The following is a 25,701-nucleotide window of genomic DNA, read 5'->3' as shown; positions in this document are numbered from 1 at the left end:
ATTAATATTTATCAGCTGTTTTTCCCTCTTCCTCTTATCCAAAGGAAGAAGCCTGTGTGCAAAAGGTTTTATTTCATTAGGGAGTTCTTTTGTTTCAGTCTGTTTTTTTAACCTTGTTTCGAGAGGTCACCCTTTTTACAGTAGAAAAAGCGTGGGCAGAATGTGCCTCTGCTTTTGGAGCACAAAGTGGTGGGGTTCATGGGTCTCATCTGGCATCCTAACTGGGCTAAAACAAGCTTTGTTGCCTCCATAGATAACTTTTTTCTTCATAAGATGAGTGCTGTTGTGACAGGGGATCTGACTTCTTGACCTCAGGCCTGCTGTGCTGTGCTGGACACCACAGTGCCAGACATCAGGGCATCCTGGAGATCATCCCAAGCCATCACTCCCTGTCCAGCTCTCCACAGGAAACCCCAGCAGAGCTGGAAGGATGGTCTTGGGGATCGGGTGCATCTGCACAAGCTGGAAATAACTAACAACAGGTGCAACCAGAGGAGACTGTACCATAATACACATAGCTCTGCCACCAGTGTCCCCTGTGAATGGTTTGGGGCCACCTTCATCTGCCCAGGGCCTGTCCTGGCAAGGGCACAGCAGCTGATAGCTGCCCTTGCTACTTCTCAGGGGCTTTCTCTCCAGCTGCATGTAGGTATTGAGGAGGGTGATAGCAGGTAAATCCAGTGGAATGGGATGAGGAACAAGCACACGGGGGAGATGCAGTGCTCAGCCATCACACCCCTGCTGGGAGGACTCAAACCATCAACAGGAGGTTTAAAACACCCTCTGCTTTTCCAGGCATTTCTCCTCCACCTGTTTTTTCTGTCTATTGCAGTATGTGCATCCCACCTCTAGGATTTGTGACCTCTTTTAGAGCAATTTCAAGTCCAGCATTACTGTCCCAGTACAGACTTTCTGGAGAAAACCCCATAGCAAGAGGCATCTCTACACATCGTGATGGATGGGGAGCTTAGATACGCAGCTGATACAGAGTGCTGGCACTGCTTCCTTATAGTTAACTAAAGAAGGTGGATTTTTAGCTGCCAATATTCAAGTTTTGTTCTTTTACACTTCTTAGCATAATTACCTAACTATGGAGATTTGCAAGGAAATAAGGGGGGAACGGTTATTTAGCCAAAGGGAGTCAATAGCTGTGACTGATAAATAATCATGGGTGCTTGCTAGCACCTTGATTTCCATGTGTTGCCTGCAACAATGTTGGAATTATTGAACAAAGTCTAATTTCATGGGTTCTAACTGCTTAAAATGGGCATAAGGACTTGGGGATATCGCCCCCACGAAACACCGGTGTGTACCCATGAGGCAAGGGAAGGTTTCGGCATGTTTCTGGAGCAGAACCACTGTTGTTGCTCTGCGGCTGCCCGAGCAGCTCTCCCCAGAGAGCAGAGCAGGATGCCTCGTGCCCCTCTGCTCGAGCTTCCTCGCGCAATTTGCATCTGGATTATGCGGAGCCGGAAATCAAATATTTATAAAATCATAGTTAACTCATTACTTTGTGCTTCAGATGAGAATTTTGATGGAGCGAGTGGTAACTCTGACCTTGGAGGGGTTTGGCGATGCCTGGCAACGCATCGCTGTGGGCCAGCAATATCAGCAGGCACTCATAAGCAACTGGATTTCACCGGGGAGGTGTGCAAATAAAACTAAAACTTCAGAGAGCTCCAATAAACATTAGATGAGTTAGTTCAGCTGCATGTGACAACAGAAATTAGCCAAGCTGACATTGCTGCACAGCGTCGGAGATTTGCCGTTTATTGACCAAAGAGTTGGGTCCACCAGAAGAAGCTTTATTTTAAAGCTCATTTTAAAGTATATTGCATATTTTACAATAAAGTATATTCTACAGTGAGCTGTTTGAGAAAGTAAGGGGTATTTCGAGGGTGTGTGATATCCATGCTCTGATCTTTGTGGCTTAAATGAGCTGGGAGCCTCTCCTGGTGTTTCAGGGTAATTTCTCTCCCCAGAATCTTCACCTCAGCCTTTTAACTTGTATTTTCCTCATTCCTGCCCTAGGCCATTGGACGCCCGCACATGCCTGCCTACTGGTCCCTGGGATTTCAGCTCTCCCGGTGGGGTTACGGCAGCATTGATGTCTTAAAGGAAACCGTCAACCGCATGCACCGCTATGATATCCCCTACGTAAGTATGATTTTTTCACTGTGTAAATTCATTTTCAAATCTGAACTGGGATGAATATAATTATATTAGAGGAAATGTGACTATCCTGTGAAGAGAACTGTAGAGCAAAAGGATGTTCATAGCCTTATGTAGTGGTTTCGCAAGTCATATCTTTACAATAGTCAAAAGAATGCTTAAAATTGGCCTGAAACATGGGGTTTAAAGTGCTGCTCTTGGCTGCATTGCAGGTGATTTGGGTACAGGTTTGCTTTCCTGCTGAAACAACAATCAACTGGCAGTACCAGGTGCTGGCATTTTAAACACGAACTGTGGCAGTGCTGACGCATACCACTGCCAAACAGTTGCTAACCTAGGACTTCCACATGTCCACTCTGTCCACTGCTGTCACATAAATTTACAGGAGCTGAATTTGGCCTCAATTCTTTACAGTTATTATAGCCAAACACTTAGCTCTCACTTCATAGGTTAGTTCCTTCTTAGGAACACCGTTACACATATTGATTTTCTGTATAAAATAAGTCAACGTTTGCTTTTAAAATATTTAGGATGTCCAGCATCTTGACATCGACTACATGGAACGTCGCCTGGATTTTACCTATGACAAAGTGAATTATGCAGGTCTGCCAGAGTACCTCCAGGAGCTGAAGAAAGCAGGAATGCACAACGTCATTATTCTGGTAAATTAAATATGATGTTAATTATTTCTCCATTTATAAGAACTATTTGCATCATAATGCTCATAGCAGTATCTAGGCGCTAATGCATGCATGCTGGTGTAGCACATTTTCCATTTTTGTCATTTTTTTGAGAAGAGCTGAACAATTTCTCACAGACTTCACTTTTAAATGTGTTATGTTTATAAGATACCTGTGTGTACCAGTACCATCTCTATACCATAACATCAATTTACTTTCATATTTTTCCACTTATTTATGATAAATTTTGCCTCTGCTCAGCTCTGAGTTCAGGCAGAATTGCTTTAATGCAATTCTTTTTCTGATAATGGGCAAATGAGTTTAGCATGCACGCAGAAATAGCTGAACGGTGGAAAAAAAATCTCATAATCAATCTGGAGAGATGGTAATTATAAATCATGTTGCCTTATATTTACTTTTCGTCTAAATTAATGTGAGAGAAGTTTGTTTGCATGAACATTTGTGGAAAATATATGCTGAACCTGTAACCAGTACTGAAGTACAGAATCACGGAGAGGTTGTTGTTGCAAGGGGCATCTGGAGGCCATCTGGTCTGCAGGCCCAGCTCAAGCAGGGCCACCTGGAGCAGGTTGCCCAGGACCATGTACAAGCAGCTTTGGAAGATTTCCAAAGAGGGAAACTCAAAGGAATTAATTTAGGCAGAAGTGAGAATCAGAGATTTCCATTTTCCTTCATCAATTTTGCCAATAAATATTACCATTTTTCTCCAGCAAGTCCACATAAATATCCTTGCACCAAAGTTGCTTTTTTTCACAGAAGATACAGTGGATGGCAACAGTGGTGAGGAAACTGGAGGCCAGTAAATTAAATAGTAGTCTTTGATGGGTCCATAAGATGTTGCTGTCACCATCACGGTAAATAGCTAACCCATCTGTAGGTGAGCACATGTGCAGTCAGGACTGACTGCTCTTTTAACTGCTATGCAGTTTGGGCTCCCTATATCCTCCACACCTTTCTAAAAATCATCTAATCCCAAAGAGGTCTAACGTTAAATACCACCTGCTTATTTATTGATTTGTCTTAAACAAGTTTGTGAGACACGAATACATGAGCAAAATACCTTGAATTTGGGGTAGCTTTTCCTGTGCACACTCTTGCCCTTCAGTAAATACACAGTAGTCATCTCTTTTTCATCACAGTCAGGATGTCTCCAGTGGTTTTGCAGGTTAGGAAGCTGCAGGCAGCAGCTATAGTGGGTAAGGAATGTTATCTTCTTACTCGTGAATTTAACTTCAATGACACTTTTAAAGCACTTTCAGCTTCTCAGATGGTGCATACTAGAGCAGGGCAAGGAGCTGTTGCTGTATAAATCTAATTTCAGTAGTTAGGCAGATACAAGGGAACATATCAATAATTATCCATTTGTGCAATAAGCCAACGGGAATCCTAATAGGAGTCCTTCCTTTCCCCTAAACTGTAAATAAAGGCTGTGTTGCACTCTAGGACTTTAGATAAGCTTGCAAGAAAACAAAGCAAAGGCAAATCCAGTTTGCCTTTAATTCTTGAAAAGCTAGTGGGAACTATAGGTTGTATTGGTAGTAAAGATTTCTCTCTTTGCCTTATTACAATTGCTGATATTTCTGTCACATTCTGACTGTTGGCTTTGATTAGCGATGTCCATCATTCCTGTAAGTTGAGTCAGGGGCTGGAACGGTGTGAAGGGTTTCATTCCCAACTGAGAGCAAAGCCATGCTACCTGCAATCAAGGCAAGTGTAATCCAGTTTGATAAGGAAAGAGCAATTTTCTATTTAGATTCCCTTCGGGTAGTGACAGTAATGAGCGAGTTGCCCAAGTGCAGCAGATTGTTGCCTCCCTCTTGATGATTTCAGGAAATGTGCTCTGATTGCAGACACTTCATGTCATGTAAAAGCTCCAGTGAATGGATTGTGAATGGATTTGTGGGAGATGGGTGCAGTCCCTCTGCTTGGCATGGAGCATTTCAGACCACTGTGGTCACAAGCAAAATGCAGATCATAGAGTCATTGAAAGGCTTGGGTTGGAAGGGAACCTTAAAGATCATCTAGACCAGCCCCCTGCCATGGACAGGAACACCTCCCACTAGACCATATTGCCCAAAGCCCTGTCCAACCCAACTGGAGAGCCAGAAGTACTAGCAATTACTGGTGGTCTGTTTGAGGCTGGGACCCTTAGTTGTGCCACCACCACTGGGGTGGCTGGTGTCTCACCATCAGGCAGTCTGGTCCCCACACTAATGCTGAGAGCCCTCCATGCACCTGTGGTCACCTTGACAGCAGCATGGCCCCGTTATTTGAGTCTCTCCATGCAGTCTCAGCACTCCTCTCTCCTGGTGTCTTTTAGAGGCCACTTCCGTGTAAGGGAGATTTTGCCTCAGTGTGTCAGTACTTGGTTATCATTATTGAGCTGAATAACATGCATACTTCAGCTGTGACTTACTCTGAGTCAGAACAAATGTATTGTTTAGAAACAAAGAAAGAATTTCTGAAAGTAAAAATGACTAGAATGTAAAATTATAAACATTATTCCTGAAGAGGAAATTTAATGAAAGACCTTGTATACCTTCCATTAAATCAAACTAAAAATGGAAACAGCTAGGAATGGTGAGTGACAAATTTCTTAATAATAATAAAAAAAAGTCAATAGCAACATGCTTATGATTCAAAATACACCATGAGTGTTTTAACATTTTCAAGTCCAGCTCTGTGAGCTGTAGAAGCTAAAATTTCCAGAGATAGATGAGATTTCTGGATGTGCATCAAAATCTATTTTTGAAGCTTTAGGTGGAATTGCGCTGGTCTGGTTTAGTGCTGGGTGCCCCAGGTTTCAGAGCAGTCAGTCAGAAGTATGGATGCTCTGCATCTCCTCTCCAAGAGATACTAAAAGATGAGCTAAGGAAGATTTAACAGCAATAAACTTCCTTCCCCCATGAACAACCTGTGGATTGCAAAACCAGGGCTGGGAGGGTTTTGTTCCCTTTAGGACATTGCAAAACCTGCATAATAGATTAGATTTATGCACTGGAATAACCTTTCAGCTGAAGGAAACAAGAAGTTTGGATCAGGAGTAGCTAATTAAGTTGACTTCTTCCAGCCTTCAAGTCCCTTGAGAGCCATCTTTTCCACAATTATAAGATAATTATTGAAGATGGACAGTTTTCTCTTTTCCAAAGCTGAACTATTCAACAAGTTAAAAACGTAATGGACACTTACACTCTTTAATTATGAAGCTGATGTTGGAGCTACGTAGTTAAAGCTGAACTCAATTTTGCATTTAAGGTGGGAATTAAGCAGGGGCTTTTATTTGGAAGAATATACTTTCTTCACAGGGGCTATAGCTGCCGTAGGGCTTACAAGTAAATCAGCAATTAATTTAGGTATTTAAATGAGCTTTAAAACATGCCCTTAAAGGAATTACCATTTGTGATAGTATATTTTTTGTCCTTACGTATAGCAGTTACACTTCTATCAGCTATTAATTAAAATTCATTTGAATTAGTGCATGAGATATAATGGCAGAATTATTTCAGTGGCATTACTCTCCATTGTGTGTCATAACTGAGAGTTTCTTTGCCTTAAGCAGAACCTGAGGGGATAACATTTTCTAAGAGAAAAGGGAAGAATTCCCTTCTTCTAAAATGGCTGCAATCTTCCTTTGTTCTAAACAGTGCAAGGCAGAGAGCTGCTCCCAATTAGGGGCGTACTGCCAAGCACACTAACCTCCTGTAGTCCCAGCTGGCTGCTGAGCAGAGTTGAACAGTACCTCTTCAGTGACATCTCAAAGTATTCCTGCCTTCAGGGCTTACTGACATGGTGGGCCAGTTCAGGCTCCTTTTCAATGAGCTCAGTGGCCACTGGTGGCTGACCTGGGGCAGGAAAACTGGTGTTGTCCATGCCACTGGCAGCGATGGGGCCGTGGTGAGTACCTCTGAGTGGTGATGGGGACAGGAGGGGTGAGCTGCAGGATGCACCTGCAGGGAACAGAGGAGTTTGGCCACTCTGGCTTCATGACTTGGGTTACTCACCACCAGGCTGTCATAAAACCTCCTCGTTCAACATCAGGTCTGAAGAGAGGGCTAACGAGGCTGAATGTGTCCCAACTTCAAGCCCGTTGGGTTGTTTTAGTTATACCAGAGGTGAGCTGCTGAAGCTAATGAAGCTGAAATGACTATTGTCTTGGAGGGAATCCAGAGCTGCCCAAGTTTAGTGACTTCAGAAGGGAGGAAATCAAAATTTGATGCCTCTTCAAAATCAGTTGAATATAGAAAGTCTCTTAAAAATAAACATGAGGGTATTTATTAATTTTACTTAATTATGCCTTATACAAAGAATATTCACAACATCTCTTTAACAACTTTTCCTAAATTTTTACATGCTCTCAACTCTTGCTAAATTTTAGTGCCATTTTACTCCAGTGTTACTGCATCAAAGAACATCAAATTTTTCTAAAGCATAGAAATAGAAAAAATAACTTCTGAGATCTTGATAAAGGAAGTGTAATCACTGCTTTCAGGATCCTTTCATAACTAAGGACGAAGAACCGGGAACTTACAAGCCATACGACCTTGGAGAGGAAATGGGAGTCTGGGTGAACAACTCTGACGGTGTGACTCCTGCTGTTGGAGAGGTTGGTTTACTAAATTCTCTTATTCTTTTGGTTAAATGGAGCTCCAAAGTGTTAAAGAAGCTGTGTAGCAGAAATAAGACAATAATCAGACATTTGTACCTGTGAACTCTAGGCCTGGCCTCCTGGACATTCAGTGTTTCCTGACTACACCAACCCCAGGACAGTTGAGTGGTGGACCCAGTTGTGTCTGGAGTTTAAGAATGTCCTTGACTATGACGGGATCTGGATTGTAAGTCTGATTACATATGCCTTCCCTTCTTTTCAAAAGAGTAAATAAGGGTTTTGACCTGTCTTACTCTCTTTATTAAAGGATATGAATGAACCATCTAACTTCTTAAGAGGCCAGTTTCCTGGATGTGCTGATAATGATATCAATAACCCTCCTTACATTCCTAGTAAGTAAAGTTTTCTTGACAATCTTTTTTTTTTTTTTTTTTTAAAAAAGGCTAATTCTTAGGTACATTTTCCATCTTCTCATTTTCCAAGTGTACAGTTACAGATTCATCCAGGACACAAATGTCTCAGCTTCAGTGGAGTACCAAGCATAAGAACCCTTCTGTCAGTGGGGCAGCCTTGTAAGAAGGCAAGAAAAATGGCCTTCCCTGCCATTCTCTGAGCAATGGGCCTGCACGATAGAAAGGGCAAGATACCTGTAGACTATAACTCAGATGCAGATTTATGGAAGGAGTAACTCTTCTGCTTTACCAACATCACTGCTAGTCTCAGGGCTGGGCAGTCCCTGCCTTTTCTACAACTCACAACAAGTGAGTTGCCTCTTCCTGATTCCTTAATTCAAAATCTTTTCTTTCTCATAGGAAATAAATTTCCAGTCCCCTATTAGAAATTAGTTATAGGCTAAAAATAAGCTTTAAAGGCCCAAACCTATGGGAGGCTCTTAGGAATGGGAACACCTCTTCTAGTAGCAGGGTTAATGGCATGCTCATTCTCCCTCAGGAAGCCCTGAGTACTTACAATTAGTGCCAGTGCTCCTGGCAATTAATCCAGCCAACATTTCCCCAGGAAAGCCCTGCTGCCCAAGTAAGGCTAATATACAGCAGGAAGTTGAGACAAAAATGAATTATTGACAGTGAAATATTGGAAATGTCCCCTTTTTCCCTTCAGGCTCTTGTACTGTCATGTCAATTATTCATTTTATTTATTAAACCTCATTTCTCTTCAGTTTGAGTACATGAGAAGCTCAAACATAACAAAAGCGTGACATAAAATTATAAAAAGATATGTTAACTATTGAAACCAGAAGCAGAGCTTTAAATTAAGATTTAGATGTCCACTCTCATTATGGGAAAACTGTTGGTTGTAACTACAGTATACTAACACTGTGGGTACAGACACAGACCAGACTTTTTGGGACAAGAGGGAATAGCCTCCAGTTGCACCAGCAGACTTTCAGGTTGGCAATTAGGAGAAATTTTGTCTCAGAAAGAGTAGCTAGACATTGGGACGGGTTGCCTAGCAAGATGGTGGAGTCACTGTCCCTGGGGGTGTTCAAGGAAAAGTTGGACATGCTGATTAGGGACATGGTTTAGTGGGTGACATTGGTGGTGGGGGATGGTTGGACCAGATGATCTTTCCAACCTTAATGACTCTATGATTCTATGATTTCCACCCCTGCCTTAAGTTCCCCCTATTTTTGCCAGCATTCAGAGCTGCAAAAAGAGGTGTAAGCCTTTGGGTAAGAGGACTGAAACAGCAGAGCTCCCTTCACCCTCACAAATAAAGGAGTGAGGGATGGACCCACAAAGAGTCTCCTGAGCTGTGAAACTGAGCTTTGTGACACCTAGCATTGAATTTTGAGCTCTTTTAGAGGAACTTATCAGACCTAGAGACATAGATATCTAAGTGATGTGTAAGAACAATGGGGAGTGCAGAAGACAGAGGTGTGTTTTGAGCCCAGTTTCTCTTTGGCTTGCCCTTTCTTGTGTGAAGGTTCTCCTTCCACTTGCAGCTTGTGGTGTTGGTCTCTCTGTTGCAGGCAGGATTCTAAGGCATCTCTTCCAAGGTGCAGTAGAGCTGGTACCCAATGTTTTCACCCCGTGTTTAAGAGCTTTCTATTATATTCCACATTATGCCAGCAATGTGCATGCCCTTGGCTGTCTGAGCCCCTAGGTGGTGTAGGTGTGAGGTCAGATCTAAGCAGCCCAGTCCAACAAGCCAGGACCTCCCTGGGGTCAGCATGGTTTTGGGGGCTCACTCTTGTCATGGGCACCTGAGTCCATACGAGTTCCACTCTTAGTACCTCAGGTGTTTGGCAATGTAGCCTTCAGCCTCCTTACCTAAACCATAACCATGATTACTTGTACCTGTGGTTTGACCTTCTAAAAATAGATATCCTTCAAATCAATTTTCTATAAACCACTTTTACACTTGAGATTACTATACACACTGTAAAATAATCGGTATTGCTGATGCAGAATGCAAAATATTCAGAATATGAAAGAAGCATGAAAGTATGATCCATGTGGCTGCGTTTGCTTTCATATTCCACCTTAATTTTACAGGGCTAATAATTAAGTGTCACTGGGACAGTAAGTGTAACTTTTCCCAGAACTCTAGTGTCTTCTTTAAAGCTGTACCAGTCAGGGTTGCTTGGAAATTGCCTATAAATGAAGCTATTTCTGAAGCAGATCAACAGCACTGGAGTCTTTGTGTCTAAAGATCCAAAGACAGGGGTGCCAGCTCTGGTGGCCCAGCAGAGCAGACAGGTTAATGGGGTTTCAGGTACAGAGAAACGCACTTTGTAGTCATGAACTGCAAACACACTGCAAAGTGTGATTAGGCATGGAGGTTGCTTGCTCATGAAGAAATATTTACCATAGTGCATGCACCCAATTAAGCATGAAGAAGAGAAATATTTGACAGTCTGTCTTTTTCTCTCTCTCCTTTTTTTTTTTTTTTTTTTTTTTTTGTGGTGGGGAGGATTTCATAACATTCATTTCCACCTCTAAAAATAAATCCATTGTATAACCCAAATACCTGACCTGCCCAATTCCTGCTGAATTGCACATGGCAATTTCATGAAAGCCAGCTGCAGAGAACAAGAATCACATTTTTCCCACACCAAATGGGTCTTGCCAGCATCTCCTTAATGGGAGATCAAAGACCAGGCAGCACCTGTGCAGGCAATTCTGACTGCTTCCCCTTGGCTCAGCTGAACCAGGGCTGTGCCAGCGAGGTCAGGGCTGCCCCCAGCCATTACTGAAGGCAAAAATCTGTCACTGCCTCCACTGCTGTGACCTGCTGATGGAAGGAGTTATCGCATAACCCATCTGCATGCGAATAGACCCATTATGATCTTTCCTTGCTCTCTTCTGTGCAGCATATCAGGTTATAGCAGGTGGCCTGCTAAGGCCTGCTGCATCTGATGCATTTTCCTCCCCTGTGCACCTCTGATGCTCCCTGCTCGCTTCTGGTGATGCTGCCTGGGGCTGTGCCATCAGCCCTGCTGCCTTTTAAGTCTCAGGTTCCTCAGGGGATGAAAGGGGCCAGGCTTGATTAAGTATGGGTGTTGCCACTGTGGGGCAGAGTCATGCTGCCTACCTGTGTCTGCATCTCAGTGGTCCACAAATCTAGGTCTTATGATTTCACACAAACATAAAAGTTCCCTAGGCATCCAAATTTCTGTGTTGTTTTTGTTTGTTGGTTGGTTGCTTGCTTGCTTGCTTTTTGTTTATTTTTTTTTTTTTCTGTTTTTGTTTGTTTGGTTTGCTTTTCTTGCAACATTTTCACTCTTAAGTAAAATTTGTCACTATGTAGAAGAATGTGTGTGTATATTCTTAATTTAGCATGCAGAAGTTTTCTCTGTGGCTAATGCTGAATATACAATCACTGTACAGATGTTCTGTATTACTGGACAGAAAGCATGAACCTCATTAGCAGGGTTTACTCAGTTCCCTCACCCTCCTGAGGACACATGTGCCTGTCTGCAGGAAGGTATTCACAACTACGTGCTAACCTCTAACCAGTGCAGGTCCTGCAGTTCTTCTGAATTTCCTCTTTCCAAATCCTTTTTGGTGTTTTCTCTCCCAGATGAGTAAAACCATGAAGAGATTTGAAATCTGATGCATGTAACTTTACAACATTTTTGTCCTTCTCAGGCATTTCTGATCGTTCCCTGGCTCAAAAGACGCTGTGCCCTGACTCCAAGACTTACCTGGGAGAGCACTACAACACACACTCCCTCTTTGGCTGGTCACAGACTGAACCAACTTTCCAGTGAGTTTTATAATTATTTCCACATGCAGATTTCAGGTGACTGGAATGCATTTTAAAAGCAGCTGAGGTACTTGGGAAACCTGCAACGGTATCTCGTAAGAAGCAGGCACGTTTCACTTTGCTGTTTGTCATTGAGTAAGAACAATTTCAAGGAAAGACTCTTGGCAGAGGAAGCAGAGCCTTTTCCAATTTTCTTTTTCTCAGCTAAAATCAGGGTCTGCTTGTAGGGCTTAACTCTTCAACTGCTGCTTTCGTACAGCCAGAACAAGTTGTTCCCACCCTGCGTTAGAGCTGCTCTCATACCAAAGCAGCCTTGTGTGGCACCAGGGGAATTTCTCCATCCCCTCGCTACCGGAGGAGCTTGCATGACTGCCAGGGAAGGATCCGTACCCAGCTCCCTGGCTGCTGCTGGAGCTGCCTCTGGTTTGCTGGCAGGCAGCATTTTGGCCTGGGGCTCTGTGGGTGCAGGAGGGCTGAGCTGCATTGCAGTAGGTTTGCTGTCGGCTACTGGAAAGCTGTCCCTTAGCAGCTGGGAAGATCTCAAAATGAGCCTACGCAGGCAGGCGCTGCTGCTGTCAGGCTAGAGTGACAGTGGAAAGCTACTGTTTGATTAAATCAAATGGGCAAATCACGCGTTTTCCAGCAGAGAGCGAAGACATGGATATGTTTAATGCCGCAATGCAAGTGCCAAAGCAGGGGTCCTTGTGCTGGCTTATTTTAGCATTAAGCATGCATTTTCACCAGTTGTACATCCAGGGGAGTTGGCTAAGTGAGCCTATTTAAGGTGTTGATGCACTTGCAGCTCTGTGCCAAGCCTGGGGGAAGGGAGGCACTGGGAAAAAGCCAGAAGCAGTCTGCTAGCTCCTGTGTGCTGGGCTGAAGAGCAGCCCAGCTTTCCAGAGTCAGGCAGAAAGCCCTTGAGCCCTCACCCTTGCTGACTGCCCAGCCCAGCCAAGATGCGTGGGACACAGAAAGATTTTTGGACTTCAGCACCCTGACCTCCACTAAGATCCTCTCACCACAGGAGACTCCACCAAGGTTACATTTCGTCCTCCCCCAAGGTGGTGAACCTTCCCTGTCCCTGTCCTGCTTATTTTGCTCAGCCAAACTTGCAGAGTCCTTCAGGGCTGGAGAACACCACCAAAAACACCAGCAGAGGCAGGATTTGCTGCAGAGCTGGGGAATTTGATGAAGAATTTTTCATACATATTCATTTGTGTTTCTTAAATGCATTTATTTTCAAGGCTGCTTGTATACCATTTCTGCATCTGCTCTTCACAAATAATATAATAAATTAAATTACTGATGGGAATATTTAGCAAACCAGCATCAATTGTAGGGTATGGGCTGAAAACAAATGACAAGTTCATAATCGCATACAAAACAATTCCAAGAATTATGCTAATGAAGCTAGAGAATAGGAAATGTGTCATCTGACCCATGTATGCAGTCAAATGGCTTGAATTTGGGCATGGTGAACTAGCAACAATCAGCTTGTGCATAGCTTGAGGCCAAGAACTATTCACACATAATATTCTGTAAATAATTTCAGTCAACAAATACATTTGAGAACATTAGGACCAGTTCAGCAATGATTCATAATAGACTGAAATTTATTCAATAAATTATTTGTTGCAAATTGTTTGTGCAGCTCTGGATCACAGTTGAGTTGATCCAATATTGCCCTCATTAGCACCTCCATTTGCAAACAGAGCCAAACTTGTGCTGCACAGCCAGAGGAAAGAATGCATATGCAGGATATCCATGAAAAGTTTCAGGAAAAAGAGATTCCTGTCCCTGAAGTGCTCAAAAATGTCATTTGAACACACAAAGGGGAATCTTGTGCAGTTTTGGGGCTCAGTAGTGCCCCTACATGACAGCACCAAGCAGGTCCTGTGTGGTTCAAGAACTGCACCTCTTGCTGCATACGACCAGTGTGTTTAGGCATGTATGAAAGACATTGAGTTGTTGTTGGTGGTGGTTGGATGTTTTGTTGGGTTGGTGATTTAGTTGGTTGGGTTTTTTTTGGTTGAAAGCAAGTGTTGAAGCATTTTAAAGGCTCTGTGCCATTACAGAACCAATGCTGAACGTTGGCCATTACAAGTATGAGTGAAAGAGCTCTTGCACAGATCTCATTAAGGGAAAAGGAGGTGGGTGGTGGACAGCATGGTTTATATTTCAGGCTAAGATTTCCTAGAGAATCTATGGAGTTTTATTGCCCAAATCCTATTAAAGTAAAATTGAACCTGTGCTCCAGCAATCTATAATGCTGTAATATGTAATCCCTTCCAGAGATTATTCTATGTTGAGGAACTTTGTAATAGATTTGTTAATAAGGCATATTACATCTCCTTGATTTTCTAGTGGTGCAGCAAAATTATTTCCAAAAGGAAAGGAAAAATTCATTACACCACTAATTCTGTAAGGAAACCTCATAAATCAAACAATGACAGGAAATCAGACAAAATACTATGGGAAAGGGGTGACATTTTGAAAGATTGTGTTTGCTTTCTGTATTGACTTTTTTAAAAGACTTTAAAATGTTGATGTTATTTCTCTCTTTCTCTCTTTCTCTCTCTCTTTCTCTCTCTCTCTCTTTCTCTCTCTCTCTCTTTCTCTCTCTCTTTCTCTCTCTCTTTCTCTCTCTCTCTCTTTCTCTCTTTCTTTCTCTCTCTCTCTCTCTCTTTCTCTCTTTTTTTCTTCTTTTCTCTAACTTTCAGTCCAGGATATTAGGACTTTATTTGCCAATAAAAACATCTAGACAAATCTAACTATATATATATATATTATGCTTGCTTTTAGGAAATGATAGGACACTAAATTAAATGAACAAATGTAGAAAGGATTTTCTATTTTGAATGTTTACTTTGAGACAGTGTTAATAATAAAATAAAAGCAAATTAGCTTTTCAGAAAACTAGAAATACCTGAAACAAACTGTTTTGGGGATCATATAGATTTTAGTGGTTTACTTTGGCCACTGGGTAAAATTTTCCATTATTTATAGTTTTGGAGCCATGTTTTCACATGGCCCAGACCACAGTAATAATTGTTTCAAGGATAACACCGTCCAAGATAAAGCTGCGCTGGAAAGCTCAGTCTGATCTTATGACTCTTTTGTTTACCACTCCTATTTTTAATGATCTTGTTGCAATTTTTTGCAGTGCCGCCCAGCAGGCAACTGGCAAGCGGGCGTTTGTCCTGAGTCGGTCTACTTTCGTCGGCAGCGGGAAGCACGGGGGTCACTGGCTGGGCGACAACTTCTCCCAGTGGAAGGACATGCACTACTCTATCATTGGCATGCTGGAATTCAACCTCTTTGGCATGCCCTATGTGAGTCTGAAGTCCTTTGGGCAATTGCTGGCTCATACCCGATATCACTTTAAATTAAGTCAAATGTTTTCTGCAATAAGCTGCTTGAGATGGCTAGCAGTAATGGCCTGTGCGGAGTAGGGAACTGCAGATTAAAAAAAACTAAATGTCATCAATCTTGGCTGGCTAAAGAGAAACAAAAATAGCACTGCCAACTTCAGATTAAATCACTGCGTGCCACCCCAAACAGATCTCCTTATATTACATGTTTTATGATTTGAGGTCCCTCCGTAAGTTTCAGATTTTGCAAGCTGGTATGCAGGATTTGTGTAATTATTGAAATACGTTCACATCTTCCACAGTGATTTTAATGTTCTAGGAACCAATAAAATCTCCACCCCAGCAAAATTATTATCACTGTACCCTGGAACATTCTTATAAAGTCATCAGAAACTGGTATCTCTTTCCAAAATTTATATTTATTAGCAATCTTCTGTGGTTTCTCATTTTTGGGCCAGAGCAACAATTGCAAACATTTATGTTATGATGTTTTCTCTCCAGATTGGTGCTGACATCTGTGGGTTTAACTACAACACTACCTATGAACTCTGCTTGCGCTGGATGCAGCTTGGCTCTTTCTACCCATTTTCCAGAAACCACAATGCAGAGGGAAACATGGTAAGTAAATGAAGTTATGCAGAGCTGTACTCTATGATTACTGTACTGACGATGGTGATTTGCATTACTTCCTCATAAATTAACCTGCCATTCTTGGGAAAGCTTGAGCAGGTGATAGGGAATGATGTACTGAGAGCAGGAATTATGCTGTGAAGTGTAAATTTTTCCCATCTGTAAGGGAAAAATGGCTTAGAAACTGAAAAACATATAGTATCTAACATCTGCAAGTCCTGTAGAGGTTAGACTTATCCTCTCCATCTTTTATCTGCTGAAGCCCAGGTTTTACATAAGAGCCAGTGAGTGCCAGTACATCTGCTTGCTCACTGGCTAACTTAAATTTTCATTTCAGTACCACTGCAACTTTAATAGTTATTACACAGAAGGGGAGAGAGGGCATTATACACTAAACTTGCCATCTAAAAGTGAGTTTTAGACAAACACCACAGTTAGAAACTCCAGACAAGCACGTGAGGACTCCAAGGACAGCCAGCGACAGTGACAGCACCGTCAGCCAAGGAGAAACAGAGCCAATGAGCCCATGAGCAAGATGAAAAAGCGCGGCCTTAGATCAGAGCCATGTGTTGGCTTCAACTTATCATACAGTCCTTTCAAGACTTATCCTAGATAGAAGGATCACGTTGTTCCTAACTACAGTCAGTGTGAAGGTCTTGCAGCCTTTGTAAGCACACTGTGTTATCTGCAGCAATGATGAAAAGGTTCTGCTAGTTCAATAACTGCTTTTTTTTTGTTTCTCTTTGCTTTGTTTTCTTCTGTAAAGTGATCTGTGCAGTGCCTGAGATCAGGTTGTTAGCTAACCTTCAATTTTCTGTACAGTTATGTCATCAAAATGTTGCAGCATTTACATTCCTCAAAGAGACCTCTTCCTCTGCGTGAAAGTATCATGGACATCCAGAAACAGGGCAAAAACAGGAATAATAAGCTATTGTGCTGGCATTAAGAAACTCAGGATTTACCCTATAGTCTATAATAATACCTGAGGTATTCTGGTATTTCTCTTGAGGAGAGCAAATGGCTATGGGGTTTAGGTGCTGCTGTTGATAAATATTTTCTATTTACCTCTGTTCCATAAAATTAGAGATCTCTTATTTTTATAGGCTCACTTGGCCCGTTGGGCATGCAAATGGGTCTGATCAGGGTGAGCGGGTATTATTAACATACACGCAATTTAATAGGCAGGAAAAGGACAGGAGCTGCAACTCAGCCGTGACTGAATGACAGAAGTAGCTGAAGATGCATTGGGTTTTATTGGACCACTTAAACCCATTTAAAACATCGTGTTCCCTGCCAGAAATGAACAAGGCATTTTGGGTGACTCAGCATCACCTAACAAGTCTCTTTTGTTTTTCTTTTTTTCCTGAACTTAGGCAATATTTGTACAGTGTCAGACTTAAACTGATAAAAATACAGTGCAGTTTTTGAAATAACAGAAGGATGCTTCAGACCTCAGAGCCAGCAGGAAAGATTATTCTGATGTAAACATAATAGTGAAGAAACTTTACTTAAATATTGAGTTTAATTAATATTAAGTTTAGTGTTAAAATAAAATATAAAGTAGCCACCTTGCATAATCCACTGGGGATTTCAAATGGTTTAATTAATACATTTTTTTTTTCACTGAAAAGCACCAGATAGTCTAAAAAGCTTTGTTACTTCTGTTCCTTTTATGTTTCATTATCCTTGGAATTCATCACATATTCTTTGATTTTAATGAGAAAACTGAGTCTTACGGCAGAATTTTGTGAAGGTGGAAGGCAGCCAGGTGCCTTGTTGGTGGGCTTATTTTAGTGCTGGAGAAGTTGAGCTGGGAGGGATCAAAGGACACACCTTGTGGGACTGGGAGACACACTCCCACTTTACACTCTTGGCCAAATTAAGTAAAAAATAACAATGCTTTTGCCTTTGTTGGAGTCTGTTGGTCTTCCCTTTTTCCTCTGTTTTGCCTTCTCTGTCCCAGAGGGCAGATGTGGTTCTTAACGCATCTTCTAGTTCACAAATCAGTACTTTTTCTACATAAACATTTACTTCCATGGGATTATGCCAGCAACAGCTTTCCTTAGGTTGCACACAGTTTTCTCTGTTGAATTTGTATCCATTGTTATAATGCTCAGTGCAAAGCTTTTACTCAACAGGAGCAAGACCCAGCATTTTTTGGAGAAGAATTTGCCAAGATATCTCGAGCTACACTCCGGATCAGATACTCCCTTCTGCCATACCTCTACACCTTGTTCTACGAGTCTCATGTTCATGGCAACACAGTGGTACGATCATTGATGCACGAGTAAGTTCAGCGACTCTCTTTTTATTATTTTACTCAAAGAAGTAGTTGAGCTTCTGTGTACAAACTAGTTGACATCTGCCTGAAAATAGTTATAGTAATATCATTGCATGCTTGCTCTTAAAAAGAGCAGTTCTACATTGAAGTCAAATCAAAATATATACAACAAAACTAACTTTATATATATGACATGGATATATATTAAATGTAGCTTGTATTTGTTTCTAGTGAAAAAGGAGCTAAGCAAGGAGAATTCTCAACATTTCTTGGTTTAGGCAAATATGCAATCCTTTCTTTTAAACATAAGAGTCACATACCTGTATTTTTTGTATTTGAATTAAATCTATGAAATCTGTATTCTGGCCCAGAATATCAAGAAGGCCTCATACAGAGAAGGCTCCATTTTCCAATCATCCATGGCATTTGCATTTTCCAATTTAGCACTTGCATCTGCATGCTATGTATGAAACCTACATCTGTGCCACAAATTGCATAGAGAAAATGGGGACAGAGATGTAGAGAGTGTAGAAGCAGAGTGTCGAGTGTAGAAGCAGGTGCAAAGAGAAGATTAATAAACACAGACTGAGAAAACCCTCGGAAAATGTGACCTCAGATTTTTTTAACAGCTTTTTTTTTTTTTTTCTCCTTCCCTTTTTGGAAGAAGTAGGAATCAAAGCAAGGTCTAGTTTCCCTTTCAGCACATTTAATTAGCTTTTACCTGCTTTTGGTGAATTTTCTATTTCAGAATACTTTGTAGAAAGATGTGAGCAAAAGGAGAGCAAATAATGCACATGAAAGTCTATTGCCCAAAGCTCTGGCACAATTTAGCCTCATTGGTGCAGGTTACGTCCTGGACTGTTTAATGTTCTTTTTCCCTTTAGGTTAAAAACATTTTGGTTAAAGGGTAAGGCATTTTTGCAAATTAAACTGAGATTAAACTAAAGTGCAGAACATGCTAATACAAAATGGTTATGCACAAAATCTATTTTGCCTACTCAGTGTAATGGCTAACTGATTAATTTTAAAGGTGATATCCTTCCTCTTCCGACTCTGCTACTTTATTCAACAGGGTAACATTTGGAGAAGTGTTATAGGTACTCATGTCTTACAAGGGGTTTTACACAATTTTAGTGTTTATTTTAGCAGTATTTTCAGTTAATCAGATTTATGTGAATATTGGAAATGACCAAGTTACTTTGGGCATTAATGTTCGCTAACCTCTGCTAATATCAAATGATTTCGGTGATGTTAAGGCTGTCTGTCTGTCCACTCACAATATATTTTATCTCTACTCTTTTGTGGCATATCTACATTAAGAAATTTCTGAGTTTGCTTTGATTTCAGTTCTCGAGTAGTCTCAGATGCACCAGCTGAGACTCCTGTTGGGTGAAACTAAGTCAAAAGGTGTACTCCTGCCATTAATTGGAAGTTAGCTAGAATTACTGGAAATAAAACCTCTAAAATGCAGGTAGGCAGTGAGATCAGGAGATCAGCATAAGCTGGCTTACTACCCAGGTCCCATCCTAGTGGGCACATCACTTGCTAATGTTGCCATAGCTAGATGCTAAAATTGCTTTAAAATATTTAATGTGATTACTTATTTCTGGTTACTATTGTTACTTAGTGAGTATTTCTTACTATTTCTAATTAATGCTCCTTTGTTCAGTGTGGCTGCTCAAGTAAGGAATGTCACCTAGATGCTAACAAAGGGAGAAATGTGGGGTTTAGAGAAAGACAACTGAAACAGAGTTTTTGAGGTCCAGGTGATGGAATTTTATATAAAATCTTTCTCTTCCTTGTAACAAACACCAAGCTAAAAAACTGCTCTAGCTTTTCAGGTGAAGCTGTTATGGGTTCACAAACCTCACCACGAAAACAACTGCAGCTGGGCAGGGAGTCTCCAAGCAATACCTGCTTCATGTGGTCATTTCAGATTTCTCATTTCATTTCAAATGTTTAGGTGCTCATTTCAAACAACGAACAAGAACAGCATCCCAGGAGGTGCCTATATGTCTTTTAAGTGTCTCACGCAGAGGCTTTCACTCAGTGAAACAGACGCTGGTAGCCTGGCTGTCCAAAAAGACCTGGGGGTGGTAATCCATTACTGCGCTCCTGGGGGGAAAAGCTCTGCTTAATAGCCTACTGGGGGAAAATAAGACAGCAGAGAGGCTACTGCCTAACCATAGGAAGCATGTAGATGGAGTGAGGCGTATTTCATAGATCACAACTATGCTGTGCTTAATGGTTTATGTTTTCAAAATGGGAAAATTCATTTGTTTGCTGAATGTGTGCTCATGGTTGCTGTAATTGAAAAAGGAAATAGTGCTTAGTTAGATGGTGAGATGCTCGTTTCCAAGTGCAAGTAAGATGATCAGCTTCTCTGTTGTCATCATTTCTTAATCATTTTTTTCTCCTGAAATCTCCCACTACATAGTGTTGAAATAATACTCTAATTTTATTACAGTGAAATTAAAAATAGAGAGAAATTGTTTAGAGGACAAAAAACTAACAAGTTATATTTCAAAATCCGAAAAACAGGGAATTCATCAAAAAACCCACCACACTGAAAATATTTGCAAAGAATTATGTTGAAATGCAATAATGCCCAAGATTAAAGTGTACAAAAGAGCTACTATTTTGGCTAGAAAAGAGCTACTATTTTGTTTAGAAATCCAAACACTGAAAATACATCTTTTAACGTATTTTTGTGTGTTTTGTGTATTTTTAATGTATTTTTGCCTATTTTGGCTACCCCTACCAAGCATATAGGGTGTCAGAGCAGGCACTGACACTGAGCCACTCGGCTCCATAAAATAAAAACCTGCCTTTAGGCAGGGGCAGCTGCAAGGTGTTGAGCAGCCTCAGTTAAACAGAACACAGCAAATAAACTTTGGAACGGATTATTCTCTGAGGACATAGGAATTCTACATTAACGTGCAACAGCCAGCGTGAATTTGTCAAAAGCAAATTATGATTGCCTTTTTGGATGAGGCAACAGGGCTATTGAGTGGGAAAGGGAGGAAAGCAGGAGGTACAATGCTGATTTTAGGAGGACTTGAGCCGCTGCTCTATGTGGCACCCTTATAAGCTAACTTGGAAATGATGATCGGCATGGATGTCCTAGGAGATAGGCTTACAAATGGCTGGAAGCCTGTTCAGATTCTCAGAGATTTTATGTCGTATGAGTTGAGGTTTCTAAGAGGGGGGAGGATGTCTCCTTTTTGCCTGGGGCTTGTCAGTATTTTCATTAGCTGATGCAGGATGCAATAGAGAGCTCATCCCAGGCTGGCAGATGACCCTGGGTGAATGGGATTGCAAATGCATGTCTGGAGGATATGATCAGAATCAGAATGATCTTAATGCATTGAATAAAAGGGACTGAAATCTGTAAGGTGCCATTCAGGCAAAGCAGCTACAAAGTGCAATGCATATGAGGGTTGCTTGGTGTTTGTTCTGCAAAGGATTTGTAATGCAAACCTGTGAAGGGTGTAGGAAGCCATATCACAGAATCACAGAATCTACCAGAGCACGGCAGTGTTACTGTAATTTCTGAATCTCTGTCCAGCTTTTGGCACTCCCTTGGCCGGGTGAAATATGTGGTGGTGGTGAAGGACGCATTAAGGAAGCATTAAGGAATTTCTTGTGGCAGCAAGTAATGTCGAAATATTCTGCAAGTTCTATAAAAATGTGAATTAACGCTGTGTACCTCACTTCCCATGCTAGATTTACCTCTGATCAGCAGAGTCGTGGAATAGATACTGCCTTCCTTTGGGGACCTGCATTTATGGTTGCTCCTGTTCTTGAAGAGGCAAGTACTGCAATTAAAAAACGCCATCATACCGGAATAAAATAAATGAACCCCGCTTAGGGCACTAGATGACATTCAGGGCATGTTTGCTCATACCCAGCCGTTTCCTCCTTCCCCTGTCAAAGCCTGCAGAAGGCATTTCAAAACAAGCCTGAGCAGCTCAGGGCTGCCTGGTGCTGGAGGTGGGAGGGTGAAGGCGAGGGCACGGCATTTCCCTGCCACTGTGAGCTCTGAACAGATGTCAGCAGGCTGGATGCTGCCCCTCGAGCGCTCCTACCCCTGTGCTGACAGATCCTCCAAGGACACACACGGCAATAATTGCCAGGCTAGGAAGAAGCATGGAGGGACTGAAACAAACTGGGCTCCTTGTTTACAGCTTGCCCATAGCGTTTTGGCACAGCAGCATCTCAAAGGTTGTGCTAGGCATTTACCAGCATCACGTGCACACACCACCCTTACAAAAATGATGACAATGATAGCTGATAATATGGCAGGCTTTAAAAGCCATCATTTCCCTATGGCTGTGATGGCCACAGGTTGGGTCAGGGGAGCAGCTCCTGCCGTGGGCCCCAGAATAGAGCCACAGGGTGGGTTTGCTCTCGCTGCTCAGCTGGAGCAAGGGCGGGTTTCTCTCCTCACCCTGCTGCTGACTGCTGGCAGGGTGCAGCCTGAAAGGAGCACCAGAAAGGTGTAGTTGTGCAGAGGCAAACATCGCCATGCGATGTATCCTGGAGCTGTTTGTGATCAGCATGCTGCCGGAATATCTGAGACATTTCCTACATGATGCTGATGATCAAACACGTAAGCAGGCTGCTGCTCGTCATTTATTTTTTTTTTAATGCTACCCTTGTGCCTCTGTGAATTTAGAATGAAATTCTTATTCCTTCACATAAAACCTTTCCGACTCCTCTGTGGCACTTCATTAGTCAGTCCTTCATCTTCAGACTCCCCCAGGTTTCTAATAGCTGGTGACTAATGTGGAGAATTCAAAGGGTCTCAGGCCAGTAAGATGATGAAAAGATGTGGGAGAAACCTTCCCATAAGGAGAGGGTGACAAGCCCGGGGTTGCTTCCTGCAATGAAATGAATGAAAATGGTGATGATGACTGCCTCAAACTGCAGCATGGCACATGGAGAAGGTGGGGCAGGACAGATTTCCCTCTGCTCCTCAGTCCCAGAGTGTGAGTAAGGGAGATCCATCAAAATGGAAATGGGAAATGTTACACAGTGGCTGTTACTTAGGAACTCCTTAAGGCAAGGCTCATCGAGAGTCAGGCAGTGATTGCACGCCTCTCTGCATACCAGCATATCCAGAGTTCTTGTAGTAATGCTGAGAAGATCTAGGGAGAGGGGCATCTTGACTTTATAGGGTTTTCTTTCAAGCTCTGAAGGTGTTTTACACACTTAGCCAACCTTTAGTTGCTAAACAGACAGGGCACAGCACCCCAGCCTTACTTGCTGCAGAGTTAGGACACCTTCCCTGAGCCATGCAGCACTGCCTGGGAGACAGGCCACAGGACAGGACAAATTTCCTGGTTAGCAATTGCTGTATTCTAATATGAGATGTGCATGCATTAAAAAAGCAGCTGTTTCTGAGTTCTTCTATTGGATAATATGAAAAAAAAATCCTTAAAATGTCAAGTGGTAACTATGCCTTAGCTCTTCTCCTCCACCCTCCACCTTGACATTTCATGCTCCATCTCCTCCCAGGGGATAACCATAACTATGCAAAGGGGCAGGCATCTACTTTGAGAATCAGAACTGATCTGTTTGTGAGAACAAGCAACTCATGACCAAAAAAAAAAAAAAAAAAGAAGAAATATGTTTTGATTCTGATGTTTCCTAGAGTGATTAATTCAAAGTGCCTTTAGTGTGATTTTATCCCTGCAATAATATGATACAGGGCATGCTGTAAAATAAAGTGCAGCAATTGTGCAATTAGCAGTGCATTATTCAATATAATTTATCCGCAGCTTTAACTGATTGCAAATAAGGCAAATATCTGCATGTCTTGCAGACATTGCTCTTTGCCTGTTTCAGCAAGAGGGACATAGCAGTGGTGGCCCTCACAGCCCGCTCTGTTGCCTGATGCAAAGTCCTGCCTTGCAGAGCCTGCCGTAGCCCTTGCTGACATTATTCAGATGTTACATTTGCAAGATGTGGAGCAGTGTGCCAGGCTGAACTAAAAACCTAACAGACTCATCCCACAGACCTGTAGTAAAGCCCCCCAGGTTGGGTAGGGTCACCTGTTTTGCATCATAGATTGGCCAGCACGAGTCCATTGCTGTGATGATAACTCAGCCTTAATATCCAAGATTTGATGCTGTTGGAGGACTGAGTGTGCATCTATCCATGCACAAATATAATAAAGCTAATGTAATATCAGAAATGTAAAAAGAGAAGGACTTTAATCATTTTATAACAATTACAGGGAGCAAGATCTGTGGATGTGTATTTCCCTGAAGCAACATGGTTTGACTACTACACAGTAAGTATTTCTAAAATTCAGTTTCTTACATTTTATAGAACTTAAAATATTACAATTCCAGCAAAACGACTTTTAGCAATGTTCAGCAGTATTTTTACCTCAGCATCTGTGTTTAAGAAAACTAGAGCACAAAAAGTCAACACCAGGCTAGCTGGGAGAGTAAATTGCACAGATTTCAGTAGCATTTTATTTGCTATTTTTGGTCTGTAAAGCTCTAAAGACACAGAGAACACAATTTCCAAGAGCAGCCTAGACATTCACAAAATTGTCAAGATTTCTCTTCTTTTTTTTCTACACCCTTATTGCATGCTTAAGTTATTACACCTATACCCTTACCTGTGTAGAAACAGAGACCTGAGCTGTGCTCCTGAGAACAGGCTGCGAACGTTTTGTGCACAGAGTTTTGCACACACATCATTTTGGACAGAAGGCATATATACAGAGCAGCATGAGGCTCCCCTCCAGAAGATGCTTCAGGAGCTGCAGAGCAAGCTGCTTTGTAGAAAAAAAAGCCAGACTCCTCTAGATTCAGGGACTGCAGGTTTCGACCTCTCCAACACCATTCCCAGCGCTGCAGTTTCCAAAGTGCTCGGGTTTTGAGCTAACTGTGCTCTGCTGAAATCTGCGGGATGAAACCAGTGCTGGCTTCAGGGGTAGTTAGGCTGATGTTAAAAGCTTTCAGAAACCTGAGCCCAGGAGCATCAGGCTGCTGCTAACTACCCTGAGCAGCACTGCCAGACAAGTGGGAAGGACAAAGATGCTCTCAGAGGAAATTCAGGCTTATTCTTCAACAGGCACTGCTTAGGGCATCTGCAGCATTTGGCTGGTGTCCTCAGAGGGATGTTCATCCAGCTCTTTCCCTTTCTCCTCTTACAAGGCCACGGTTCAGTGGGATGAAGCATTTTGCTCATCCCTCCTTGCTGTGTTTCCCCCCAAGCCCCTGTGCAGGGGCGGGCATGGGAACATTGTCCTGGTGTCCCCTGCCTGTGGGGCATGTCCCACATCAGCAAAGAGCAGATCCCAGCACTTGGCATGAGTTTGCTGGTGCTCGTCCCGAAGCAAGGCAGGATATCTACCATAAGTTATAATTACCCCCCACAGAGGGCAAGAGCAAAGCCCTCCTGTTACCTCCTCTGCACATAAACCTTGCCTACACCTGGTTTTGAGGGATTAAAGCAGAAAGAAACGATGCAGAGAATTTATGCTAGTTGTCTACACATATATGAATTTCACTCATTGAATCCTGTAATTACTTTTTGAAAGAGGAAGACTTGTCCTTAAAAGAGAAGAAAATCTACAGTTTACATTCCCCAATGATTATGAATCACTCACCTTACACTGAAATGTGACAGTTTCCATATGCATAAAAAAAGGAAGTGAAAGTTTCTTTTTCTTTTTGCTTCATGTCTTGA

At 42.1% G+C, this 25,701-nt stretch overlaps 1 protein-coding gene across 1 annotated transcript in view; it reads left to right on the top strand.

Annotated features, from left to right (window-relative positions):
* The window catches only part of LOC137849775 (sucrase-isomaltase, intestinal-like), a 48,193-nt gene that overhangs the window by 13,937 nt on the left and 8,555 nt on the right, over window positions 1–25,701 (top strand). The window contains exons 5-15 of the mRNA XM_068669727.1: window positions 2,032–2,157; window positions 2,703–2,834; window positions 7,363–7,476; window positions 7,589–7,705; window positions 7,787–7,871; window positions 11,592–11,709; window positions 14,873–15,041; window positions 15,582–15,698; window positions 17,849–17,997; window positions 21,718–21,806; window positions 24,237–24,289. Coding sequence (XP_068525828.1) covers window positions 2,032–2,157; window positions 2,703–2,834; window positions 7,363–7,476; window positions 7,589–7,705; window positions 7,787–7,871; window positions 11,592–11,709; window positions 14,873–15,041; window positions 15,582–15,698; window positions 17,849–17,997; window positions 21,718–21,806; window positions 24,237–24,289 — 1,269 coding nt within the window. The remainder of the gene's footprint in view (window positions 1–2,031; window positions 2,158–2,702; window positions 2,835–7,362; window positions 7,477–7,588; window positions 7,706–7,786; window positions 7,872–11,591; window positions 11,710–14,872; window positions 15,042–15,581; window positions 15,699–17,848; window positions 17,998–21,717; window positions 21,807–24,236; window positions 24,290–25,701) is intronic.

The sequence above is a fragment of the Anas acuta genome, chromosome 1, assembly GCF_963932015.1.
Source record: "Anas acuta chromosome 1, bAnaAcu1.1, whole genome shotgun sequence".
In the NCBI taxonomy this organism is placed as follows: Eukaryota; Metazoa; Chordata; class Aves; order Anseriformes; family Anatidae; genus Anas; species Anas acuta.
Note: the sequence above shows the minus strand (reverse complement) of the source record. Positions and strands in the feature narration are given on the sequence as shown.